At 45.6% G+C, this 22,516-nt stretch overlaps 1 protein-coding gene across 1 annotated transcript in view; it reads left to right on the forward strand.

The window, feature by feature from the left end:
* The window catches only part of CNTNAP2 (contactin associated protein 2), a 1,980,972-nt gene that overhangs the window by 1,857,298 nt on the left and 101,158 nt on the right, over positions 1–22,516 (forward strand). Inside the window, exon 23 of the mRNA XM_057504985.1 lies at positions 2,957–3,050. Coding sequence (XP_057360968.1) covers positions 2,957–3,050 — 94 coding nt within the window. The remainder of the gene's footprint in view (positions 1–2,956; positions 3,051–22,516) is intronic.

Raw genomic sequence — 22,516 nt, forward strand, 5'->3', positions numbered from 1 at the left:
CTGGGATCAGGCCACATCTGAGGACTGATTTCCCTTCTGTGCCCAGCCCTTTAAGAGTTACACTAACAACTGTCCATGCATTTTCTCTGAGGACCTACTATGTGCTTGGCTTGTCCTGGGCCCAAAGACACAAGAAATGTAAAGTCTAAAACATAGATTTAATAGTTTTTAAAGGTTGTGTACTACGTATCTATAAAATGGGGCATACCAGTCACTCGTTACAAATGATTTAGTTACATATTTATTCATGAGGTTGCATAATACATTGTTAAGTAATGATACATAAATGCTAAACAGTTTGTTTCGTTGAGTTCCGTCCAATTTATGTAAAAAAATTGAAAAAATTAACATTATCACCAAGAGGTTTTTTCCTGCCAGTTTATTTTTTTCTCTGTAATGACCATATATTGTCTGTATCCACTTTCAAGTTTTTTTTAACAAGATAGCTTAACTATAAGTACTTAGGAGCAGATCATCAACGGTAAAGTATTGTAAGGTGGCCTGTTAATTACCCTGGCATTTTGTAGCCTTCATGACAACCGGTAACACACGCGGAGGGACAGCAGCAGTTACCCATGTTTGCCACCAGATGGCGCCAAAGTAGCTAGCGAATATGTAGCAGCAGAAACTGAATAGCCTTTGTTCCAGAGAAACAACTCTCTGAGATTCAAATATTTAAGATTCTCTGACCAGAGTGTTTTGTTAATGATGCACTTGAAATTATAGAAAACTTTTCAGAATTATGATCGAACATGCCAACATTTGCTTTATTGGAGTTCTTTGGACTTCTGTTACAGGGCCACCAAACACACGCGCGAACAAAACCTTGCAGTACCTGTTCTGCAGGTCAGGACCCCCAGATGCCCGAGATGTGATGACTCTCACTCTTCACCATGACTATGCAATAACCTCTAGGTTTTTCTAGTAAACTGTTTCAAGATTCGGGTGTAGATAGTCATTAATAATTCCCGGATCACTCCTCAAAGCGGTTCGTTCTCCACGGGGTGAGTGCATTTAGCTCCCGCCCCACCCCACACCCCCACAAGTACCTGGGAGTCAGCGCTGCTGCCTTGAGCGAGTGGTTTCTTTGCACAGTTCCCACGGGAAAACCGGTGCTGGGTAGTCACATGCTGTTCCCGTCTGAGCTCCACCTTGTCTGACACTTACCTTAGCAGGTATTAAACTCACCTCAGAAAGGCAAAAGTTTAACACAAAAGAGGTTTCTCACAGGTGGAGACAAAGAAGCACAGAAAGTTCTAGGAGCTCACAGCTGGGGTGTCTTGCCAATGGGTTTCAGCCCCAGGCAAGTTCACTATGGATTCAGTGTGACCAAAGAAAATGACAGCAAAACATTCTTGAGGTGAAAGGGTTAGACCCAACTTTATTTCCAGGTGGCAGGTCAGTCACTAGAATCCCACCCATTCAGAGCGAGTCTGCAGGCAGCAAGCCAGTCTCTGCCTCTGGGCCCCTCTGTCTGCACAGCCATCCTCTGGGCCTCTCTCCTTGGCGCTGCCACCACTCCAGCCTCTGCTCTGCTCTCCTGCAGCCTTGCAGCCCTGCCACCGTGTTGTGACCAGAGCACTGGGCAGAGCTCTTTTTATAGGGTCAACATCCATGTATTGCCCGCAGGTGTGCAGTGAGCTAGTCAACCAGGGCCAGGTGAGAATCCTGGCCACAGGAACTCTCATTTTATCCACATGGAGATGCACAGGCTCCAGGGCCGTTTCCCTCCCTCTGCTGCCTGCTCGTCTCCACTCCACAGCTCCGATATCTTTGTCCTCTCCGGGCCCTAACATCCCTGCCCTGTGGCAGGAAGGAGAAATCACCCTCATTTTGAAAACCAAGAAAACTATGTATATTTATTTACTGTTGGGGAGGAAGAATTTCCCCCTACTCCTAGAGATTCTTCTAGCTGGTTTAAGACTCAAATTGACATGACACAGATTAACAGGAGAAAAAAAATAGTTTAATTATGTGCACAGGGGGAATCCTATGTATAGGATAATAAACATAAATTCCAAAGACAGTCAGGGACAATGCGATACATATGTGAGCCAGGAGAAGAGGGTAGGGGTCTGAGGTGTCAAAGGGAAAGGGAAGCAATTCACATAAACATGAATGAGTAAATGTCCAGTAAACAAATGTCTGCTGGGCCACACAGAAACAGTGGGGCACAGAGAGCAGTTCTACTAGATTTTGCCACATTCCTCCCTGCCTACCACCCTTAGGATTATTACAATGTAGTTATGTGCATTGACAGCCCTCTGCCTGGAGCAGGTCCTCTCTCCAAATTGTCTTTACACAGTTGGGGTAGGAGGAGGTCCAACTTTCTTTCTCAGTCCTTTGGGCCTTGATTGTTTTCAATTCTGAAATCATCTGCATGTCACAGCAGCACATCTTGCGGTGGCCTGCCCTTGACCCCTATGTTACCCAATTTAACTCTCAACACTTGATTGCATATTCATGTATATTTAATATACACCTCATATTCATATTTGAATGTGTGTGTGTGTGCATTCTGCAAATCAATATTGTTCTGTAAGCTGGTAGTACCAAAAGGTAAAGCAAACAGGACATTAAGATGATCCCAAAGAAAATTCATGGCTATGAATGTAGTGTTTTCTATCTCAGAGGTTGATACTAGAGTTTGGATCAAGCAGATTCTACTCTGTCAAAATGAGCAAGAATCGTAATCCAGCACGTAAATTACACACAGAAATGTGCATAAACTGAGGAACAATTCACAAAGCGTCTTCACTTACCTAGATAAAGTGTTTCAAATTACCGCAGCAAAGATGGCCTTCCAATTGCTCAGGCTGGTATTTCAGAGTCAGCCCTGAGGAAATCAGGTCTGGAAACCAGGGTTCAGAAGGCGGTGTCGTCCCCCCAGGAAGAATTGACCCCAGGGCAGGACAGCCACATTCTTCTCAAAGCGCCTCCTCTTTTCTTCCTGCAGCTGGATCACTACCCTTCTGTGAGTTACCGCCTGCCAAGTCCATCCGACACGCTGTTCAATTCGCCCAAGTCGCTCTTTCTGGGAAAAGTCATAGGTAAGAATTTAATGCGTTAGGTCTGAATGTGTGGTAAGAGTATGTTTGGTGTAAGAATTATGTGAGGTAGTATAAATTTGGATTTTTAAATGACCAGGTAAATTTCTCTCATTGGGTTCAGGCACACATACTCTCTCAGTACAAGAAAAGTTGTGTTGTTTTCCTCAGTGATGCAGAAGAGAAGCATTATCCGATCATCTTTGGGGTAAATTGCTCATGTAATACATTCTAAAGCTCCTAATTTGCCTTTGAAACACATCGGGCTTGTGGTTGGCCTTCTAAGTCAGGGATGGTAATGCAAACAACATTACTTGGTGTGTGACATAAACTACAGATATCCCTGCGTCTTTGTGAATCCATTCAGTGTTTTACTGAAGACCTCTATCCACTAAGGAGATCTAACTTTTCCTTTGTCTGAGCATATCCACAGGACGCTCTCTCCCTCTCACTCAAGAAAGCTACCTGACAGTGTTTGCAAACTAGAGGGCTAATACCCCGCCCCCAGGCATGATTGTGGCTGTGAGTCACCCCTGCCCTTTTTTTATTGTAGATAAGTGCTATCTAGATTAAATAGACATACAATTGGTTAAGTATTTCTAAATGATTAGTATAAAGCCAATGAAAAAAATTTTTTACTATGAGAACATATATTGTGAAGCCAAAATGGACATAGTAAGATGGTGGGTACAGGCCAGGGAGGAAGTGAATCTGTGTCCAGTGGATGGTGGCAGTCAGAAAAAGCACTCAATTAAAAAGATGGGGATGCAGATAATTAGGAGAACAGGGGGCCCAAACTATAATTTAAAAAATTAGTAATTTGTATAGGACTTACTGCAGGCCAAGCTCTATCTTAAGCACTGAGACACTTAAACTCATTTAGCCTTCCTAGAAGTCCATGAGATAATCAAGATTATCATACAAGAGAATGCAAGGTTATTATCTCCATTTTGCAGATGAGAAAACTGAGATACACGGAGATTAAATAACCTGCCCAAAGCTACCTGCTTAATAAGAAGTGGAACTAAACTTGAACTCAGACAGTCAGACACCTCACTCTGTGCTCCTGACTCCTGTACCGTAATCTCTGTGATGTTTGGCTTAGAAATGAAAACAGAGACAGGAGAAGATGTTGGCAGCAGAGGCTGACCAACTGAGGGCTAAGTCCTACGCCTCATGCCAAGAAGCGGCTAAGAGCAAAAAGTACTCCCAGACTGAGGACCAGGTGCACACCAGGCAAGACAGCAGACAAGGAGAGTCGTACGTAAGGCCCCAGAGGAAAGACCGTCTCCTCAGTAAAAGGGCAGGGGGCCAGCTCAGCCAGTGCATGAAGTGGGAAAGAAATGAGGGCTAACATTCACTGACCACCCACCACACTTTGGCATTATGTTAGACATTTTACATGAGTAAATATGACAACTAGATGTCACAAAAATCCAGTGAAGCAAAACCTATGCCTATTATGCTCATTTTACAGATGAGGAAACTACATCTGAGGGACCCAGTTTGCCAAAGTTGCTTAGCTAGTATGTGGTTAAGCAGAGTTCTGGAGGTAGGGCGCTCTGACTAGAGTGCACAGTCTTACGCAGGCCAAAACAACTGGTCCAGAAGGGATGCAGCTGGAGTCAGAGATGCCACCAATCGGCAGCGGAAGTGCTGCTTACTGGAGCAGAGTGTTGGCATTCGTGAGGTGTATCCTGGGGCCCAGGCGAGTGCTCAGACCCCACCGTGCATTCCTGCGACTCAGTCAGGAGTGAATGAAACTTGTAAGTGTTCCTTCAGGGCCATGATAACTCCATCAGAACGGACTCTGCACCGTGATACTATGAGTCCTAACCTCCCAACACTGTGATATTCCTGGAGTAGCATCCACCATGCACATACCTGGAAAAGGACTTTATTGCTTCAGTGAAACTCACCAAGTCAAGTTTTGACAGGACTGTTGGGGGGCTGCAAGGTTCCCTCTCTGTAAGCAGCACTCTATCCTTCATCATTATTTCAGGCCATGTGATTCAGTTACCGTTTAGGCAAAATTTCACAAGGTAGGAAGGACCTTCGGGGTCATGAACAAAAAACATTGTAAAGACAACATTCTGCATAACTCAGAATGTGCCGTGCTGTAAATCTGTGCCAAGAGAAAAGCCTAACATGAACCTCAGATGTACATGTGTCACACCCAGAGTTTTCTGTACACGGAGGAAAGTGTCACTGAGCACATGAGCTGGCTGGCATGTGGTGGTGAGTTACAAAAGAACACATAAACACCTGCAAGGAAGTGGTGCTGACGTGAGGTGGCGTCAGGGCATGGTGCACAGCAGAGTGAGTCAGCGTGCTGCTGTGGGTCCCCAACGCCCTGACCTCTAGCAGCGACTGACTGTCGCCTGCGCCAGCCCCCAAGCTCCCTGCAGACCAAGACATAGTCTCACCATATTATAACAGGAGCAAGTGCTCAACAAATGCTTGTTGGATTAATAAAAAGTAAAAGGAGGAAGAAACAAACGGCATTATCATCTTAGAAGTACACTGCAGAGTGAGAGGGTATGGGTAATGCTGCTAATGCAACCAGCACCATCAGCCCGGAGGTGAGATCTGCAATTCTCGCATACCTCACAGTCTGGTTTTTCTAAATCTAAATCAGAGTCTTGCAATCTGATAGTAATGGAGTAGAAAGAATGTAGACTTTGGAATCAGGCAGCGCTGGTGTCTAAGACAGCTCAGGCTGCTTAACAGAATAACACGCGCGGGCTGGCTTCAGCAACAGGCATTTGTTTCTCATGGTTCTGAAGGGTGGGAAATCTGCCATCAAGGCACCAGCATATTCAGGGGCTGGTGAGGGCCCCCTTCCCAGTGTGCAGACGGCCCTTGCCTCACTGTGTCCTCACACGGTAACAAGACAGGAAGCAAGCTTGCTCATTTCTGCTTATGGGGACGTGCACCCCACTCCTGAGGGCTCTACCCTCACCACCTAACTGCCTCCCAAAGGCCCTGCCTCTAACGCCACAACGCTGGAGGTTAGGAATTCGACACCTGGATTTGTGGGACACAGGCATGTGGCTATATGTGAGCCCAAGCCCGGCCTCCGTGAGCTCTCAGCCCTCCAGCCCCCTGCTTGGGCCTCCCAGGGCCTGGGTTCTTCCAGCTATAAAATGGGGACACATGTCTACTTGTAGGTTGTTAGCTCCCAGAAGGGGGCGTGTGTTGCCTTTTTTTTTTTTTCAAACTAATCTGTGTGCTGCTGCCCGACCAGCACCTAGCATAGAGAAAGTGTTATTTGCAAATTAGAGGGCCAGTACCCCCCAGGCATGATTGCGAATTTGAGTCACCCCTGCCCTTTCTTTATTCAGATAGATTCAATCTATCTAGATTCAAATAGACATATGATTGGTTAAGTATTTTTAATGGATTACTCTTTTATACTAAGCCAGTAACATCTTAGGAAGTTGTCTCCAACCCAAAGCCTGGTACACACTTAACAAAAATAATTCCCATTTTGTGATGCTGGCTCTGTGCCAGTCGCTGTGCTATGCATTTTCAATACAGTGTCTCTATAAGCCTCTCCCCACCACCCCAGACCACGCTTACTGGCAGTGCTACTAGAGGGAACCAAGGCTCAGGAAGGTCATTGTCAGAAGCTGGGTCTGCCAACGGCAGCACTATTTCCATTCTGAGTCAGGTAATTCTTTGTTGTTGGGACTCTCCTGTACATTATAGGATATTTAGCCGCACCCCTGGCCTCAGCCAACAAAATATAAGTAGCACCCTGCAGTTACGGCAGCCAAAAGTGTCTCCAGGCAGTGCCAGATGTCACCCAGGAAGGCTAAGTCACCACTACTGAGAACCACTGGCTTACTGTCTGCCAGGTGGTCATTGGCGGAGGTGGGCTTTGAAACGAGATGTGTGACACCGAGAGCGAGGCATTGCTTCATGATGACACCCCCATCGTTCAGAATGACGATGAAGCAGGGAAGACATCTGACACCCTGAAGATAACTGCTGTTAATACAAGCAAACGAGTCACAGTAAGGACCAAATAAGACACATGGGTCCCTGGGGAAGCTAGTCAGTGGTCCCCTTCTCAAGCCCATATTCCTTAAATATTTGGTCATATAGTGGAGCAGAATTGGTGAAAAGCATTTTTAAATGTCCCTTTGAAAATGACGTATACTTCAGTGAAAAACAAGCATTATGCATGCACCAGTGATACAAATATGCGACTATAAAGGCAGATTGAACTTCAAATAGGTATCCCCTGTACCCCTGGAGATGGGTGCCCCCTAAGTTGTTGCTCATCAGAAACTGATGCCATAAAAGAAGGAAAAGGAGATGGGTCTAAATAAATAATATGACTTCCCAGGGAGCTCTTTCATAAGCACTGCTTGAAAAAGGGCTATAAAAAGGATGAAGGAAAGGGGATGCAATCAAGGACAAGTGTGATCTCCCTAAAGGGAATGAAGGAAATATGTTCTAGAAATAAAGACATGATCACTGCCAACCAACATCAGAATTTTAGAATGGGTCGCTACATTTCTGAGTCCTGCAGGGAGGAAGTCAGGATTGCTAGCAGCAAGCAAAACTTCACAAAGTAGAAATTTCACCAGACCCAGTTATGTCCATTTTTTTATCATATCCTAGCTGAGTGATGTCATAGACTTTATGGATCTGATTTTCAGCAACAATTCTCAAGAACTCTGTAAGTCAAGGAAGAGAAACATAATTGGAAGCCTGAAGCAGGGTCTTCCGTTTCCTCATGTGCTTCTCAACATTTCCAATAATGCCTTGGATAAAGACACAAAAAGAAGAATGCTTATTAAGTTTGCAAATACCACAAACCTGAGATGGATGGTTTAATAAGCGAGATGATTTTAAAAAACACTTTGAAAGTATCTTCATACTTTTATTCTTTCTTTGAAAGAAATATAGAATAGATAGAATAAAAATGAGATGAAATGTAATAGAGATAAATTTAATTCCTAATTTAGACACCTTCTCCCCACTCCTGCAAAGAAGAAAACACGTAAGTAAAAGATAGAAGACTCCTGGTATAATGAGAAAGACTCAGGGGTTGGTCATATGGAGAGTCTCATATGAGCCAACATTACATGGCGATTGATTTTTACATAAATACAATATTCAGCGACAAGAATAGGAGACTCTTGCCCAGAGCAAGGAGTACAGCCAGGCTTCAGCTGGAGTGTCGTGGTCTGTCCTAAGCACCTCATTTTAAAGGGGATATGAATGTTCTGGGGGGGTACGACCAAATAGACAAAGGGCTCATAAAGGAAAAATCAAAAGGGCTGGGGCTATTTATCCAGAGGAAGATACGTTGAAGAGAAAGAGAAAGAAGTGAGCAGACCCATTTCCCATCTTTGACACTTGCTGCGCAAGGGTGGGGTCGGGCCCTGCAGAGGCTCACGAGCCAGGGCCCCAGGGGCCAGTGAGGGGAAGATCTCAGCTCCCGGGTCGCAGGCAGCTGCGTACACGCAGAGCACCTAAAATGTGAGTGGCTGCTACTTTGAGGTACTGGTCTCTCCACTATGGAAAGTATATAGCAAAGGCCAAATGGAAATGTGTCTGTAATTTGAGATTTCTGGATTGAGCAAGACCCAATTAGAAGAAGCCAAAAAGCACTTGAAACACTAAGACTTAGGATGAGAGTGCTTTCCTTTTTCAAAAAAGTGAGAAATGCAATATTAGTGTTTCTCCCATCACGTGAGAACCAACAGGGCACTTAGATTCAGGGTTCCTGGATTCACGCTGCTGTGGATGTATTAGCAATAGGACTTTAGAAGAATGTCAGTATATACTGCTCATTACATCACTATACATTTGATGTTATTAAATAGCTCAGTTTTCATTGTGGCATATTCATTTTTATTTCAATTTTAAAAAGTTGATTCTGAGCCCTCTTATTAACTTTTCAAGTTAACTGTGTCATTGTAAATCATAATAATAGAAAATCATAATAAAGCAGATCTATTATAATAAAAAGATAAGCATTGCTCTGTGTCAATTTGAGAAGCTACGTTTGGAGAAGAGTTGAATACTAATGCAGAATAATCATTGCCTTACTGACCATTGTTATTTGTCAGTGGCAGTGTCTGGGGCAGTAGAATTAAAGGTGAATGTCTATCCATTTGAATTTAATGTGGTTTGTAGTTCATATTGGTCTCAGATCCTAATACTTTTTAGACTCTAATAGAAGATGTTACCTATTGGTAGCCACTGTGATTTCCATTATAATCTAAAATGTGAATATTATGACCTGTGGATAAGAAATCCTTATTCTAGGGCTTTCCAAAACATTCTGGAATTTTGCCAAAGCCTCCTCACAGCAGGAAATGATGTGTGCACATCTTCAGTAGACATCACACCGCCCACTGAACATTACTGGCCAGGAAGTAGTGAGTGGAACAGCTCCTTGCTGAGGCAAACCCCCTGGGGTCCTTCAGTCCCTTTGGTGACTGGAAAGCCTCAAGACACTGGTTGTTCCATCACCTGGGTCCCACTAAGACCACAACAAACAGGGAACACTGTCGACTCATGAGGACTTGTAGCATGAGAAAGAAAAAGCCCTGTGCTTTTTTTACACTACCAAGACTGTAGGGCTATTTGTTGATACGGCACAACCTAGCCTGCCTGACTGATGCATAGGGACTGTAGCCAGCAAGGCACTTTGTTGTCAAACCTGCGGGCTTACATTCTTACTCTACCTCTTACAAACTGTAGGATGCTGGCAAGTTACTTAACATCTTGTACATTATTTCCCCATGTGTAAAACAGGAATAGTAACAGTCCCTGCTTTGCCTATCCAGCAAACTAACACATGCTTAACAGGGCCTTCCACATCATATGTATGTAATAAATACTAGTTATTTCTATTCAGTCCTATTCAAGCAAGTATGTAGTGGTCACTTGTCATGTGCCAGCATTTTATGTCACTGGACCACCAGTGATGCACGGGACAGGCAGTTTCTGCCTTTAGAAGGCTTAAGCCCTAACTGGGAGACAGGAGGAGATGCTGACAAGACGATTCGAAGCAGCAGGTCAGGTGGCAGAGTAAGTGGGAGATGGCAGTGTACGATTCTGTGGGAACAAGTAGGAAGGGTCACTTTGCCCAGCCCAGGCAATGGGGGAAGGCCTCCCAGAGGAGGTGACGGGGAAGCTGAAACCTGAGTAAGAAGTGACAGTTATCTGGGCAGAGGAAGGGGTGGAGTGGAAGGCAGAGAGAGGAGGGACGTGTAGTTCTCTGCCGCCGCACCGCAGTCCACCCAGAGCTTTGCGGCTCCAGCACGACCGGGTTCGTGCACACGATTCCGCGGCCTGACTGCCCGGCTCTTCTGCTTCATACGGTCTCAGCCGCCGTGCGGAGATGACCAGATGGTCCAGAGCGGCCTCGGGCACGTGAGCTGCCAGCCAGGGGCCGCGGCCCTCCCCGTGGGCTCCACGTGACGGCTTGTGGGGCCTCCTCCCCGCGGGGCGGCGGGGCTGTGCGAAGGCGCCCTCCCGACGGCAGAAGCGCCTGCAGCGGACCGTGGGCCCCGCGCCACGTGACTTGAGGAAAGCGGAGGCAGACTGCTGACGGCCTAGTGGCAAGGCCGCACCCCAGGGCGCAGCGAGTGGGGTGGGGGTGTTGTCATGAGCACCCTTGGAAACACTGTGAGCTGTGAGGGGAATCTGAGGAAGCACAGCAAGGCTGCTGGGAATGGCTGAGGCCAGTAGGAAGGTCCAGATACAACACGGCCGCAGGAGGGTCCAGACCCGGACGGGCCTCACACGCCGCTCCTGACCTGCCCGGCACATGCCCAGTTTTCCTGGTGCCGGGACAAAGTGAGTCCACGCCCACATCCACTCTCCAGGGGTGACCCCGTGTGGACTGGTAAACAGTATGATCGTCCGTCTTGTTTGGGGTTCTCCCAAGGGGACCCTTGAGATCAGAGCTCCAGCCAAAGCACCAGGAAAGGAGAGGCCTTTTGGGGTGGGGGGGAGACGGGGACGGGGGCCCCCTAAGACGAGGAGGTGCAGCGTGGTGAAGAGACAGGCACCTGAGCACGAGGGCACCTGCGAGAGGAGCCCAGGAGATACCAGGAAGGAGTGGAGAAGCACCGCAGGGGGAGGAGAGTGGCATCATCGAGCCCCTCACCGCCGTGGGCAGCCAGAGCTCAGGCCCGGGGCAGTGGTGGGAGGCAGGGCCGGACGGGCCTCGGCGTCTCCCCTGCGGCAAGAGGAGGCCAGGCACGGCCCACCTGCCCGCCCTCCTGCACGGGTGGGGGCTGCTCCCGGGACCACTAACTGCGTGGCAGCCTCCGCTCACCTGGTTCCCACCCAGAAGGAGGAGGAAGCGCAGAGCAGGGGACCACGGGGCGGGGCCTCCGGGGTCAGAGGACAGGGCGGGGCCCGACAGAGTCGGCCGCAGACAGCACGGAGGCACAGGTCCTCTGGAGGTCTCTGTGTTACCCTGGAGGCAAAGGGCACCACAGCAGGGTGTTTTTTAATCAGGAGAGCAACCTGACCAGATTGACTCTTTAGAAAGATAACACCATCTGTGGGGTGGAGAATGCATAACGGGAGTGAGCGAGAGGCCTCGGGGAGACCAGTTGCACGTTGCCATGGTAATAGCTGAGTGCACATTGCAATGCACAACACAACTTGCAGAGAAAGTGCAATGTTTTTATTCGTCTGTGATGATCTGCTATCCTTCCTGATAGCAAGGGCCAATCAGCTGAACATCCAGTCCCGGGTGCAGTGGAGTCTGACATGACCATTTCACAGTCCCTTCTGGGCATGCTCTGTCCCTCTTGAATAAAAATGTTTGGTCTCTCAAGTGGCCCTGCTCAGCCTCTGAGATGGTGACCAGGTGAGTAGAATATCAGGAGGGAGATGTTGCAGCTAAAGTTCTTCTGCCATCACCACAGGGAGAGACCTGGGTCACTGCTGGGCCTTCCCTGTGTCTGTATGACCTGCCCTCTGTGGGCCTCCAGCCCCGTGTCCTGTGTCTGCCCAGCCTTGGCTGGTACAGTCTGAGGTCGATGGACTTACTGCCCCCCCCTGGACTCAGGTAGTGCACCCAGAGCACGCGCTTCACTCACTCCCACCCCCTCAGCTCTCACTTTGGACAGACCCCTTGTCCCTTCCCGGCCACAGTCCCTGTGGCAGATGTCAGCACCCGTGGGCAGCCCCACGACGAGACCGTGGGCTCCACCTCAGGATCCAGTCCTCACAGGGCTGAGAGGCGAGGGCCAGAGATCCCGTCTGCTCGCTCTCCCCTCTGTTAACCAGGCTGGGCTGCCCCATGTGGGGCAGCACCCCCTACCTGGAAATCTCCCCCCAGACCCCAACCTGGGGAGTGGGACGTGAGCCCCCAGCCTCAATCCCGTCCCCAGCCCTTAAAACACACTTCCTGCTCTCTGGGCCACAGCCCAGCTCCTCCGCCTCGCTCTGCCTCTTCTTTCTCCCACAGTCCTCTCAGCTTTTTGAGGAGGCCTTGCTTTCCCTTCCTGTATTGTAGAGCTGTTGACCAAAACAAAAGTGTCATCAATGAACAATTCCAAAACTCAGTGGTTTGAAACAACAGTCACTTTCCCTCACTCATCTGCAGGCTGGTTCAGGGCTGAGGGCTCTGTGGCACATCTGCCGTCATTCTCCGGGACCACAGGGTCAGCATGCACATATGCACCACAGGCCGGTGACAGGGGCACAAGCAAGCCGGTCCAAGGGAGCCCTTTCCAAGCCTCTGGTCTTGTCACACCCACTATGGACCAAAGTAGGTCATACGGCCAAATCCAGGGTCAGGGGAGAAGAGGAGCAGACCCTGCTTCTTCAGTAGGAGGAAAAACAAAGTGACATAGCAGAGGGCACAAAGACTGGACAACAGGGGGCATTAATGCAACGCACCACATTCCCCATCATCAAATTCTCCTACAACCAAGGAACAGCGTCATGTCTTCTCCATGTCAGCTAGAAGGGTGGGCACTGTCCCTACATCACTGGAAATAACACCTCCTGAATCCTGGACAGGCTAAAAGGTCTGAATAAGGGAATTTGGGGAATGCATTTATTCACTTAAAAAGTATTTGAGTCCTTATATATATAAACCACATGATAGGGAAAGAACAATGAATAAGACAAGAAAAGCCCTGGCCTTTATGAAGCATATGTTTTAGAGGGTGTGGACAAAGAATGAGAAAATAATTATTTACTCTAATGCTAGCCGTGATAAATGCTACAAAGGAAAATAAAGGAGGATTAGGGGCAGTGAGGAGAGAGATAACCAGGAGGTCCTCTGGGAGGAGGCAGCGATTAAGCAGAGGCTAATGAAGTAAGGCAATGAGTGGACATCTGGAGGAAAAGCATCCCAGGAAGGGTGGAGGGCAAAGCAAGGCTGGGTCTTTAGCATGTGCTTGGCTGGTTCAGGGAACAGCAGAGAGGCCAGCTGGCTGGAACACGGCAGTTGATCAAGAGTGGCAGGAGACACGTGAAGTTAGACAGTCAGCCAGCAGCCAGCTGCGAGACTGTAGACCACGGGGAAAGTCCACCTCTTATGCTCCCTGAGACGGGGAGCAGCAGAAGGCTTTGACCCAACTTACATGCTAAAAGCATCATTCCAGCTACTGCAGACTGTTTACAGCAGGGGGTGGGGAAGGGTGGCATGCACACAGGAGACCAGTAAACATCTAGGTGTAGAGTCCGGGTGAGAGACGGTGGTCTTGCCCCAAAGGAGTAGCATTGGCAGCGAAGGAAAGGTATTTGGAATGGGAATATATTGAGGGTGGAGTCCATAGTGTCTGGTGATAGATTGGACGTGGTGAGCAAAAGGAAGGGGAGTCACCGAGTTCCCCAAGTTTTTGGCCTAAATGGGTAAATGGTGGTGCCATCTATTGAAAGCAGCACTGAGAGAAAAGTGGTTTGAGGACTGCGGATAAAAATTAAGGCTTCTGTTTTGGACACACTCAAGGCAACTTCACGGATTCATAGTCCTGGGCCATGTGTCAGAAACTGAACAGCACCTGGAACAATCCTACCTTCTCCCATCTCTATCCTCCACCCTTTCCATAGGCAGATAGGTGTTGTGGGTTGATTAGGACATGGGTCATACCCAGAAAAGCAAAAGGGAAAAGAATATGATTGCACTGGAAACATTACAAGCGTCATTGTCTTGTAAGACTGTATTACTGGAGTATGGGAATATTGCCGTACCGTGGAATACCACTCGGTACTAAAAAGGAACAAACAATTGATAACACAACCTGGAAGAATCTCTAGGGAGTTATGCTAAGGGGAAAATGCCAATCCCAAAAGGCCGCATACCTAAGGATTCCGTTTTCATGTGACATTTTTGAAGTGACAAAGTTTTAGAAATGGAGGACATATTAGGAGATGCTGGTTAGTGACAGGAGTGGGAGGGAGGGCAAAGAGGGGCTGCGGTGGATGTGGATATGAAAGTACAACAGGAGTAGTGCTTATGGTGTTGAAACTGTTTGTTGTCTGGACTGTGTATCAATCTCAAGACCCTGACTGTGACATTACATACAATACAATATAGTTTGGAACCTGTTACCTTTCAGGAAAGTAGCCGAATATACAAGGGATCCCTCTGCCTTACTTCCTACGATTGCATGTGGTTCTACATTTACCTCAATGCAAATTTCAACTTTAGAAATGTAATAGAAGTGAAAGAACATCTAGTTCAAACTCTTCTCGGGAGTCATTTATTCAGGGGATGGCCCTTAGCAAGGGCCTGAGAGGGGCGAGTAGACACAGCAGGAGGGTGAGTGGCAAGGGAGAGGCGCGTGAATCGGTTACGCCACCATCTCCTGTCCGCTCTTGACTTTCCTGCCTTCATCAGTGAGGTGAGGAAATGTGCAGGAATTAAGTATTTATGCACAGCTTGGAGTTTTGTTGTTCTCTCAATTGTTAGTGAGGGTAATGATTAATAGAATGCATCTCTGAAAATGGAAATAGAGGAAAATGCAGTAGATTGAACTGGCTACTCCTACTTACACAGAAAATCCCTGATAGCAGCTCATCACTACTGCAATTTATCTCTCCTTCCTAAGAGTAGAATGCCACCAAATTGATAAATGAACAAATGGCAAATACTTAATTGAAATTTCTGCCTAGTTGCCTTTGGCTTTTATTGTAATGATTAAAGAAGTAGTAAAACACTGATGAGGAAGCTTATTTAAATGAGAGGTGAGAAGTAATATTAAAACTGAAGAGAAAAAATTGTATCTAATTTTTCATGTTCTAAAAAATCTTAACATAGTTTTCACATCCAAAATCTTCTCAAGACTGAAGGAAATCTATTGAGAAGGAATTTGCTCAGTGAAGTTATAATATAAGGCTAGCTTGTCATTCTTTTTTAATTGCTCTAATAACTAAAAAGTCTCAGAAGTCTATTGGGAATTTTTTTCATTATTATTACCTTCCTAGAATCATAGGAGACCCTAGAAGTAATTTATTTAAACCTTGTCATATCACATAAGGAAAAAGATGCCCACAAAGCTTAAATGACTGGACCAAGTTCACACAGCCGGTTAGTTCAATGTCCTTTCCAAAATAACACAGTCAGTAGCAAAGTAATCTCTGCTTATCACCCAAATGTGTCTTTAACAAGTACAATTAATAATTACAGCATTAGGACCTAAAGGCATACTTATCAAGATAAAACCACTGAAAAAACACATCTTTTAATAAAGTTTAGGCTGAAAGAGAAGATTATGTACAGTAAAGGTTAAGGGTGTAGGCTCCCGTGTCAGGCACCTGGGATTCCAGCTGTGTCATCTGTGTAGGGAGTGTCCACAAGGTTGCTGCCTCTCCGAGCTTCCATTTCCTTAACCACAGATGTGTAGAAAATAGTGGTACCAATGGAAAATGCTTTGTTGTGAATACTAAAAATGGTATCACTAATGTAAGGTGCCTAGCACAGTGCCTGGCACATAGTAAGTGCTCAGGACACCTCAGGCAGCGGTACTACATTGAATCTTGCCTTTTTAATTTATAAAAATAAAGGAAGGGCTGGCCTCAGTACTAAGTCAATCATAAAAACAAAGAATCAATAACCAATGAAAACTTGGGGAAGCTTTCAACTGAAAAGAAATTGATGTCATCATCTTTCCACCTTGTTTTCCAAAATTATTTTTCACTATAAAAAAAAGGCATTTATCATTAAAATGCAGTGAGAGAACAAAAATTGTTTTCATGACATTTTTTAAACAAACATTTTAAAAGATGAAATTCCTCTTATGATATCCACAAGTACTCCAGAAGACACAGAAAATTTAATTTCTTATATACATACAGTCATCATTATTCATAGATTTTATATTCATGAGTTTACCTACTTGTTAAAACTTATCTGTACCCCAAAAGAAGCCCTGGCAGTACTTTTGTGATCATCTGCAGACATGCACAGAGCAGCACCCATCTGTCACCTGCGTACACATTCCCAGCCGAGGTGGATGGGATAAGACAGCGCTGCCTCCTTATGTTAGCTCTTGTACTATAAACAGTAGTCATTTTCCCGACCCATTTAGCACCATGATTTTTGCATTTTTCTGTTTTTTATTGGTGATTTTTCTGTTTCAAATGGCACCTAAATGTGGTACTGAAGTACTGTCTTACGTTCCTAAGTGCAAGAAGGCCATGATGTGCTTTACAGATAAATTATGTGTGTTGGGGGAGCTTTGTTCAGGCATGAATTATAGCACTGTTAACCATGCATTCAATGTTAGTGAATCAACAGTATGTATTAAATAAGGTGTCTTTAAACAGAAACACACATAAAGCAAGGTTATGTACTGACTGGCTGGTGAAATGTATGACCTCAGACTTGTAGGAACCTAAACCTGTATTTCCCCTATAGGAGCAACAGGTCACTATATGCTGATTCAGTGACTGTGGAACATAACTACCGTGAATAATGAGAATGGACTGTATTATGTCTAACTCTCATATTTGTATTTGTACGGCACTTTGCAGTTTAAAAGCCCATGCATAACCATTATGTGTGTGTGTGTGTGTGTGTGTGTGTGTGTGTGTGTGTGTGTGTGTGTGTGTGTACATATGATACCCACCAAGGGTAAGATGACAGTAGTTATTGCTCAGCAAAGTAGAGTAACTGGTCTGACCAAGGTTACCAGGGCTGAACTTCATCTCCTCCCAGTCTGCGCATCTCACAGGGCCTCCTGCCCCACAAAGATTAGCTGCCACTCAGCATCACCACATCTCAGGTCCCGGGGAAGGAGAACATGGCATGTTTCGGGGAAGGGAATCTGGGCTTCAAGATGCTTTGTATGATCTTACTAGTGGCCTAGAATCTCGAGACTTTGAAGGTTATCATAGTGAAATGAGATCAGCTGATCTCGTTTGAATACGTCATTGGAATATTCTCAAGGGCAAAAAGGGAAAGCACAGGGAAAGGGGGACAGAAGCAGCAGATTTCGTCAAGAAGTTAGTGCTTTGGAGCTTGCTCCAGCAGCCTCAGAGCTGTTTCAGGAAGGCTGGCCTCACAGACTTGTCTGCACCATTTTCAGAACCATAGAAAAATGAATGTTTGCTTGGAAGAGTTATTCAGCTCTTAAAAATCCACGGAGTGTGAATAATCCTGCTATAAAAAAAGCACTAACTGTTTACAGTAGATATTTCATACGACTGTTATGTTTTCTGGCAGCAAGCATGGCTATATTTTGAATGTGACACCTCCTTGCTCTGGAAATGAGATAGATGGTCTCTGTGGTCTAAAGTAAGGGGTTTTTTTTTCTCTGCTTTTGAATGTATGGTTGAAAACAAAGTATATTTATCTAAAATAGCTAATCTGCTAAAACAAACTTGCAACAATTTTTAATTCATGATTCACACTACTCTTCCCAGGTAAATTCAGACACAAACTATTACCCCATCTTTATTGTCCATGAGGAGTTAGCATTTGCAGATAAAGTGAAGGTTCCTGTGGTCAGGATTCTCACCTGGCCCTGGTCGGCTAGCTCACTACACACATGTGGGCAGTACGTTGTTACTGACTCTATATAAAGAGCTCCGCCCAGTGCTCTGGGTGTCTCGGTTGCAAGGCTGCAGGAGAGCAGAGGGGAGATGGAAGTGGTGGCAGTGCTGAGGACAGAGACTGAGAGGGCTGTGTGGGGAGAGAGGCCCAGAGGCAGAGACCAGCTTGCTGCCTGCAGACTCGCCCTAGGTGGATGGGATTCTGAGTGGACAGGATTCTAGTGACTGACCTGCCACCATGGGAATAAAGTTGGGTATAAACCCTGTCACTCCAAGAACGTTCTACTGTCATTTCTTTGGTCACATTGAATCCATAGTGAATTTGTCTGGGGCTGAAACCCATTGGCAAGACAGCATTCAAAGTATGAACTCAGAGGATAAAGCAAAGTCATACATCAGAAATGAAGTATTATTCCATTTTATGTTGTCGGTAGAGTCACTTGTATTCAATGGATGTCCCTCAGTCTCATCTATAGTAACCAGACAGGTAAAACAGGGAACGATGTCTGTTGAGTGCTTTCTAAATTCACCTTATGAGGAAGCACCTACTTCAATCCCCACTTAACAGAGCAGAAAAGAGCCTCAGAGAATTCAGTGTGCCACCACCAAGTCTGAGAGCTAATAAGCGGTGGAGCCCGGTTTCCAGGGCAAGTCTTTCCATGCTTGACTGTCTGGGGATTGTGTGTTTGATTTTGTGAAAAAGACCAGACGCTGGGGGACTGACATAGTACCATGACTTGACATTTCCAAGTGGGCATCTTAGGGGTCTCTGATGACCTTGTGCTCTCTCCAGGCTCTCTGGAACCCTAGCACAGGGGCAGCCAGGTGACCCACAAACAGAAAGACTCAGCTACAAAATCATGATTAGAGCAGGAAGAGCATTAGAAGGTAGGGAGAAAGAAAGTCAGTCAATATGCACAAGTTCAACAGAAATCATATGCATAAATTAATTTTGTGGCCTAATTGTTATTTTTTAAAACACTGTTTTTATAGACTTTTCTTACTATTGGTCACATGAACCAAACTCAAAAATCTTTTACTTTTGTCTAATAGCAAGGTTATTTAACTGAAATTCCTTACTATCAAACTAACAGCAATATGAGGTACAAATGGAGTCATGTTAGTGATTTTAAACTGAGTCACCTGGTCTTGCAAATGACTTACTATGGTGTAGCTAAATAGTTTGAACGTTTGAGTTTATAGACCTTGTAAAATTTTTAAGTATTTGACTATTTTTTAGAGCACTTTTAGGTTTACAGGAAAACAGACGGGGAAGTACCAAGGAGGAACACCCCCCACATCCATCCAGAGTGGCCCCGGCATGAACATCTGGCCACGTCACGGGTATTTGGGGCAATATTTTAGCATTATATACTTGCCACACTTAGTACGCTTGTTATAAATGGTGAATGAATATGGATACAAAATTATTAACAAGTCCATAGTTTATGTTAGGGTTCACTCTTTGTGTTGCACATCCGGTAGATTTTGTCAGATGTGTAACAACATGAATCGGCAGCACAGTAAAGCTAGCAGAGTTCACTCTAAAAATCCCTCCTGTCCCAGCAATTCTTTCCTCCCCACCCCCGATCCCTGGCAGCTGCTGATCTTTTATCATTTCCGTAGTTTTGGCTTTTCCGGAATGTCAGGTAGTTGGGGTCATACAGTATGTAGCCTTAACAGACTGGCTTCTTTCACTTAGCAATATGCATCTCAGGTTCCTCCGTGTCTTTCCACGGCTTGATAGCTTATTTCTTCTTATTGCTGGATAACATTACAGCCTCATTTTGCCAAGGAGGGAAAGAATCAGAAGCTAAATTTGAACAGCTGTTATAGAAGAAGGGTGAACATCAATAAAGAAAACCGGTCGTTCACTTCGCCCCTGGGAACCTCACAGCTCTTTGACCAGTCAACGTCAGTGGCAAGCGGGGTGCCACCGGTGAAGGGTTTCCATTTCATGCTAGGTGCCATGATGGCCTCCTTTTCCCGACTCATGTTTATAATCATCTTAGTCCAAAAGCAACCTGTTTTTAACACATACGCATAGATCCTCTTTAAGATAATGTAAAACTCTTAAGTTGGCGGGGGGGAGGGGGTAGAAACCCCACTAATAATTTGGTTTTGCACTTTCTGTGGGTCTCTTCAGATGACATGTTACTTAATAGTCCTTACCTATTTTTGAAAAGTGTTGCAGTCCTTTCCGCCGCTTCCTTCCCAAGAGTCAAGCACGGGCAGTTCACTGGGGGTGTCTGCAACACGTTCCCACTGGAGCCGACGCTTCAGAGGTTCAGAGAAATGACTCATAAGCCCCAAGCCAGTTACATTGAGCAGATGTTCCTTGTACAACCACTGTATGCTTGAGGTTGGCGGGGGGGACCTGTTTTCAAACTCCCTGTTCATTTTATTTTGACTTTTTGATAAGAGCAGATGAAAATTATCTTTTGTAATGAAAGAAGAAAAAGCCAGCTGTGTATGTTGCGTGTGGAAGACCAGAGAGAAGAGACGATAGCTGAGCAGGGCTCCGCCTCCCTTTGCCCCACGCGCCCAGTGGGCAGCCTTCTCCAAACCAGTTCCCCAGCTGAACTCCATCAGCTCAGCACTTTCTAAAAGTTCAGCTGTCCCCACGTCCCTAGAAGGGCACTGTGCCCCCAGGAGCTGTGCTGAAAGACCATCATGGGAGGAATCAGAGGAGGGATGATGACTCTCTTCTGGGGAAAGTAGGTTATAGGGACCAAAGAGTGGTGAGAAGGGGGCAGTGCTTACCCAAACTTGTGTTTTGAGGGGCAGAGCCAGCCTGTTCTCATGACAGGTGACCGGAGGACAAGACTGCATTGTGCTAAGGGCATGTAGCAGGCACAGTCCCCACAAGCGTTTTGAAAACAGGTTCCTAGCCCCAAAATGAAAGAACAGAGAGATTTGAAGCAGCCCTCCCCTAGGGCACAGCTGATAAACACTAATTTATGCTTCTTTTCACACATTCATTCACCCTAACTCAGAACACTAATGCATGTGAAATTCCCTTTACTTCCACTCATTCTTGGGAGCAAAATGATGAATTAAACACACACACACACACACACGCGCATGCATGCATGCACACTGTGGATTGGTGGAGAGAACAGAATTGCTCCCTGCAAACAGCACCGAACTAGCTGGTCATCTTGACACGTGGTGCCTCCAGGACAGCTTCTCTCCAGGCTGACTGATTACCTCACTTGTTCTCTTTGCCGGGACAAGCCCACCACAGCCACACGCAGTGCGCACACCCCCGGGACTGCTGTGGCTGCTGGCCCAGAGCACACGTTATCTTTGTCAGAGCCATTTGTTCCTTTAACGACAAACCACTTTTTTTAAGATAACTTCTTTTATAATGATAAAATTCAAGTGGCATTATGAAAATTCATAATATGTTAAAATCAGAATCTATTTCCAGTATTATACACAGAATATAAATGCACTTCTTTTCTCAGTCAATAGAAGACACACTTAAGTATTCGCAGCATCCTTGACTTTTAAAAATAGCAACATAATTGAATACTACAATATTTTTATATATGTGGTTTTACTATTTAAGGGGATAGAATATGAAATTTGAACTCAAAATTAAAAGGAGAGGAAAGAGCTAAAGACAATTTTTAGCTCAGGCAAAAATGTTTCTTATTTTTTAAAAAATCACTGTACATAATAGTTTTCACCTTCACATTTAGAAATCAGAGCCAACCCTCTGTCACGTGGTGGAAAAGGGAAGCCACACAAAAAATCAAGCTGATTACCTGCTCTATTCCTGTGTAAATCCTAACCCTAAAATATTTCTCTGTAATGCTCCCAAGAAAGAAAATAAATCTGCAAGACATTTTCCATCATTTTCAAAGCTCCCTGTGTTTGCCCCATCGTAAAAGATGGGGCTATGAAAACTAAATCTGATCTGCAAGGGCGAGAATCCTCACTCACTTTCTCTGTACTACCACTTAAGAATAATGGTGGTTGGATTTCAAATGATGCACTCCACAGGTGTGAGCAACAGGCAACCCGGTCACGTCCTATCTTGCATGCGGATGGCATCTCTGCACTAAATTACCACTTCAGATTCATTAAAGCAGCGGTTCATTTCCCACTGTAATTGGGTCTCGTTCCAGTCTTTTATGTCAAACCCATCACTCAAAGAGCATTCTCGCTCACTTCTCTGCACGGCCCTTCTCCTGCGCCACCCTGCCTCTAAGTGCATGGGATAAATATGTCAGCATGCACTGCTTTCCCGACTCTGAGGACCATCAATCGCTGAAGTTCACAGAACCTTTTCTAGCAGGCTTCTGAGTTTAAACCCATGAGGATATTTTTTCTGTGTGGCTGCACAAAGGAGAATTATTACCCAACATGACTTTTGCTGAAGAGTGGCCTTGGGGGTTCCTTAGTGACTTTTTAAGCTTCTTTTCATAAAATCAATAGCACAAATCAGATTTTACATTTACATG

The sequence above is a fragment of the Manis pentadactyla genome, chromosome 7 (genome assembly GCF_030020395.1).
Source record: "Manis pentadactyla isolate mManPen7 chromosome 7, mManPen7.hap1, whole genome shotgun sequence".
Classification (NCBI taxonomy): domain Eukaryota; kingdom Metazoa; phylum Chordata; class Mammalia; order Pholidota; family Manidae; genus Manis; species Manis pentadactyla.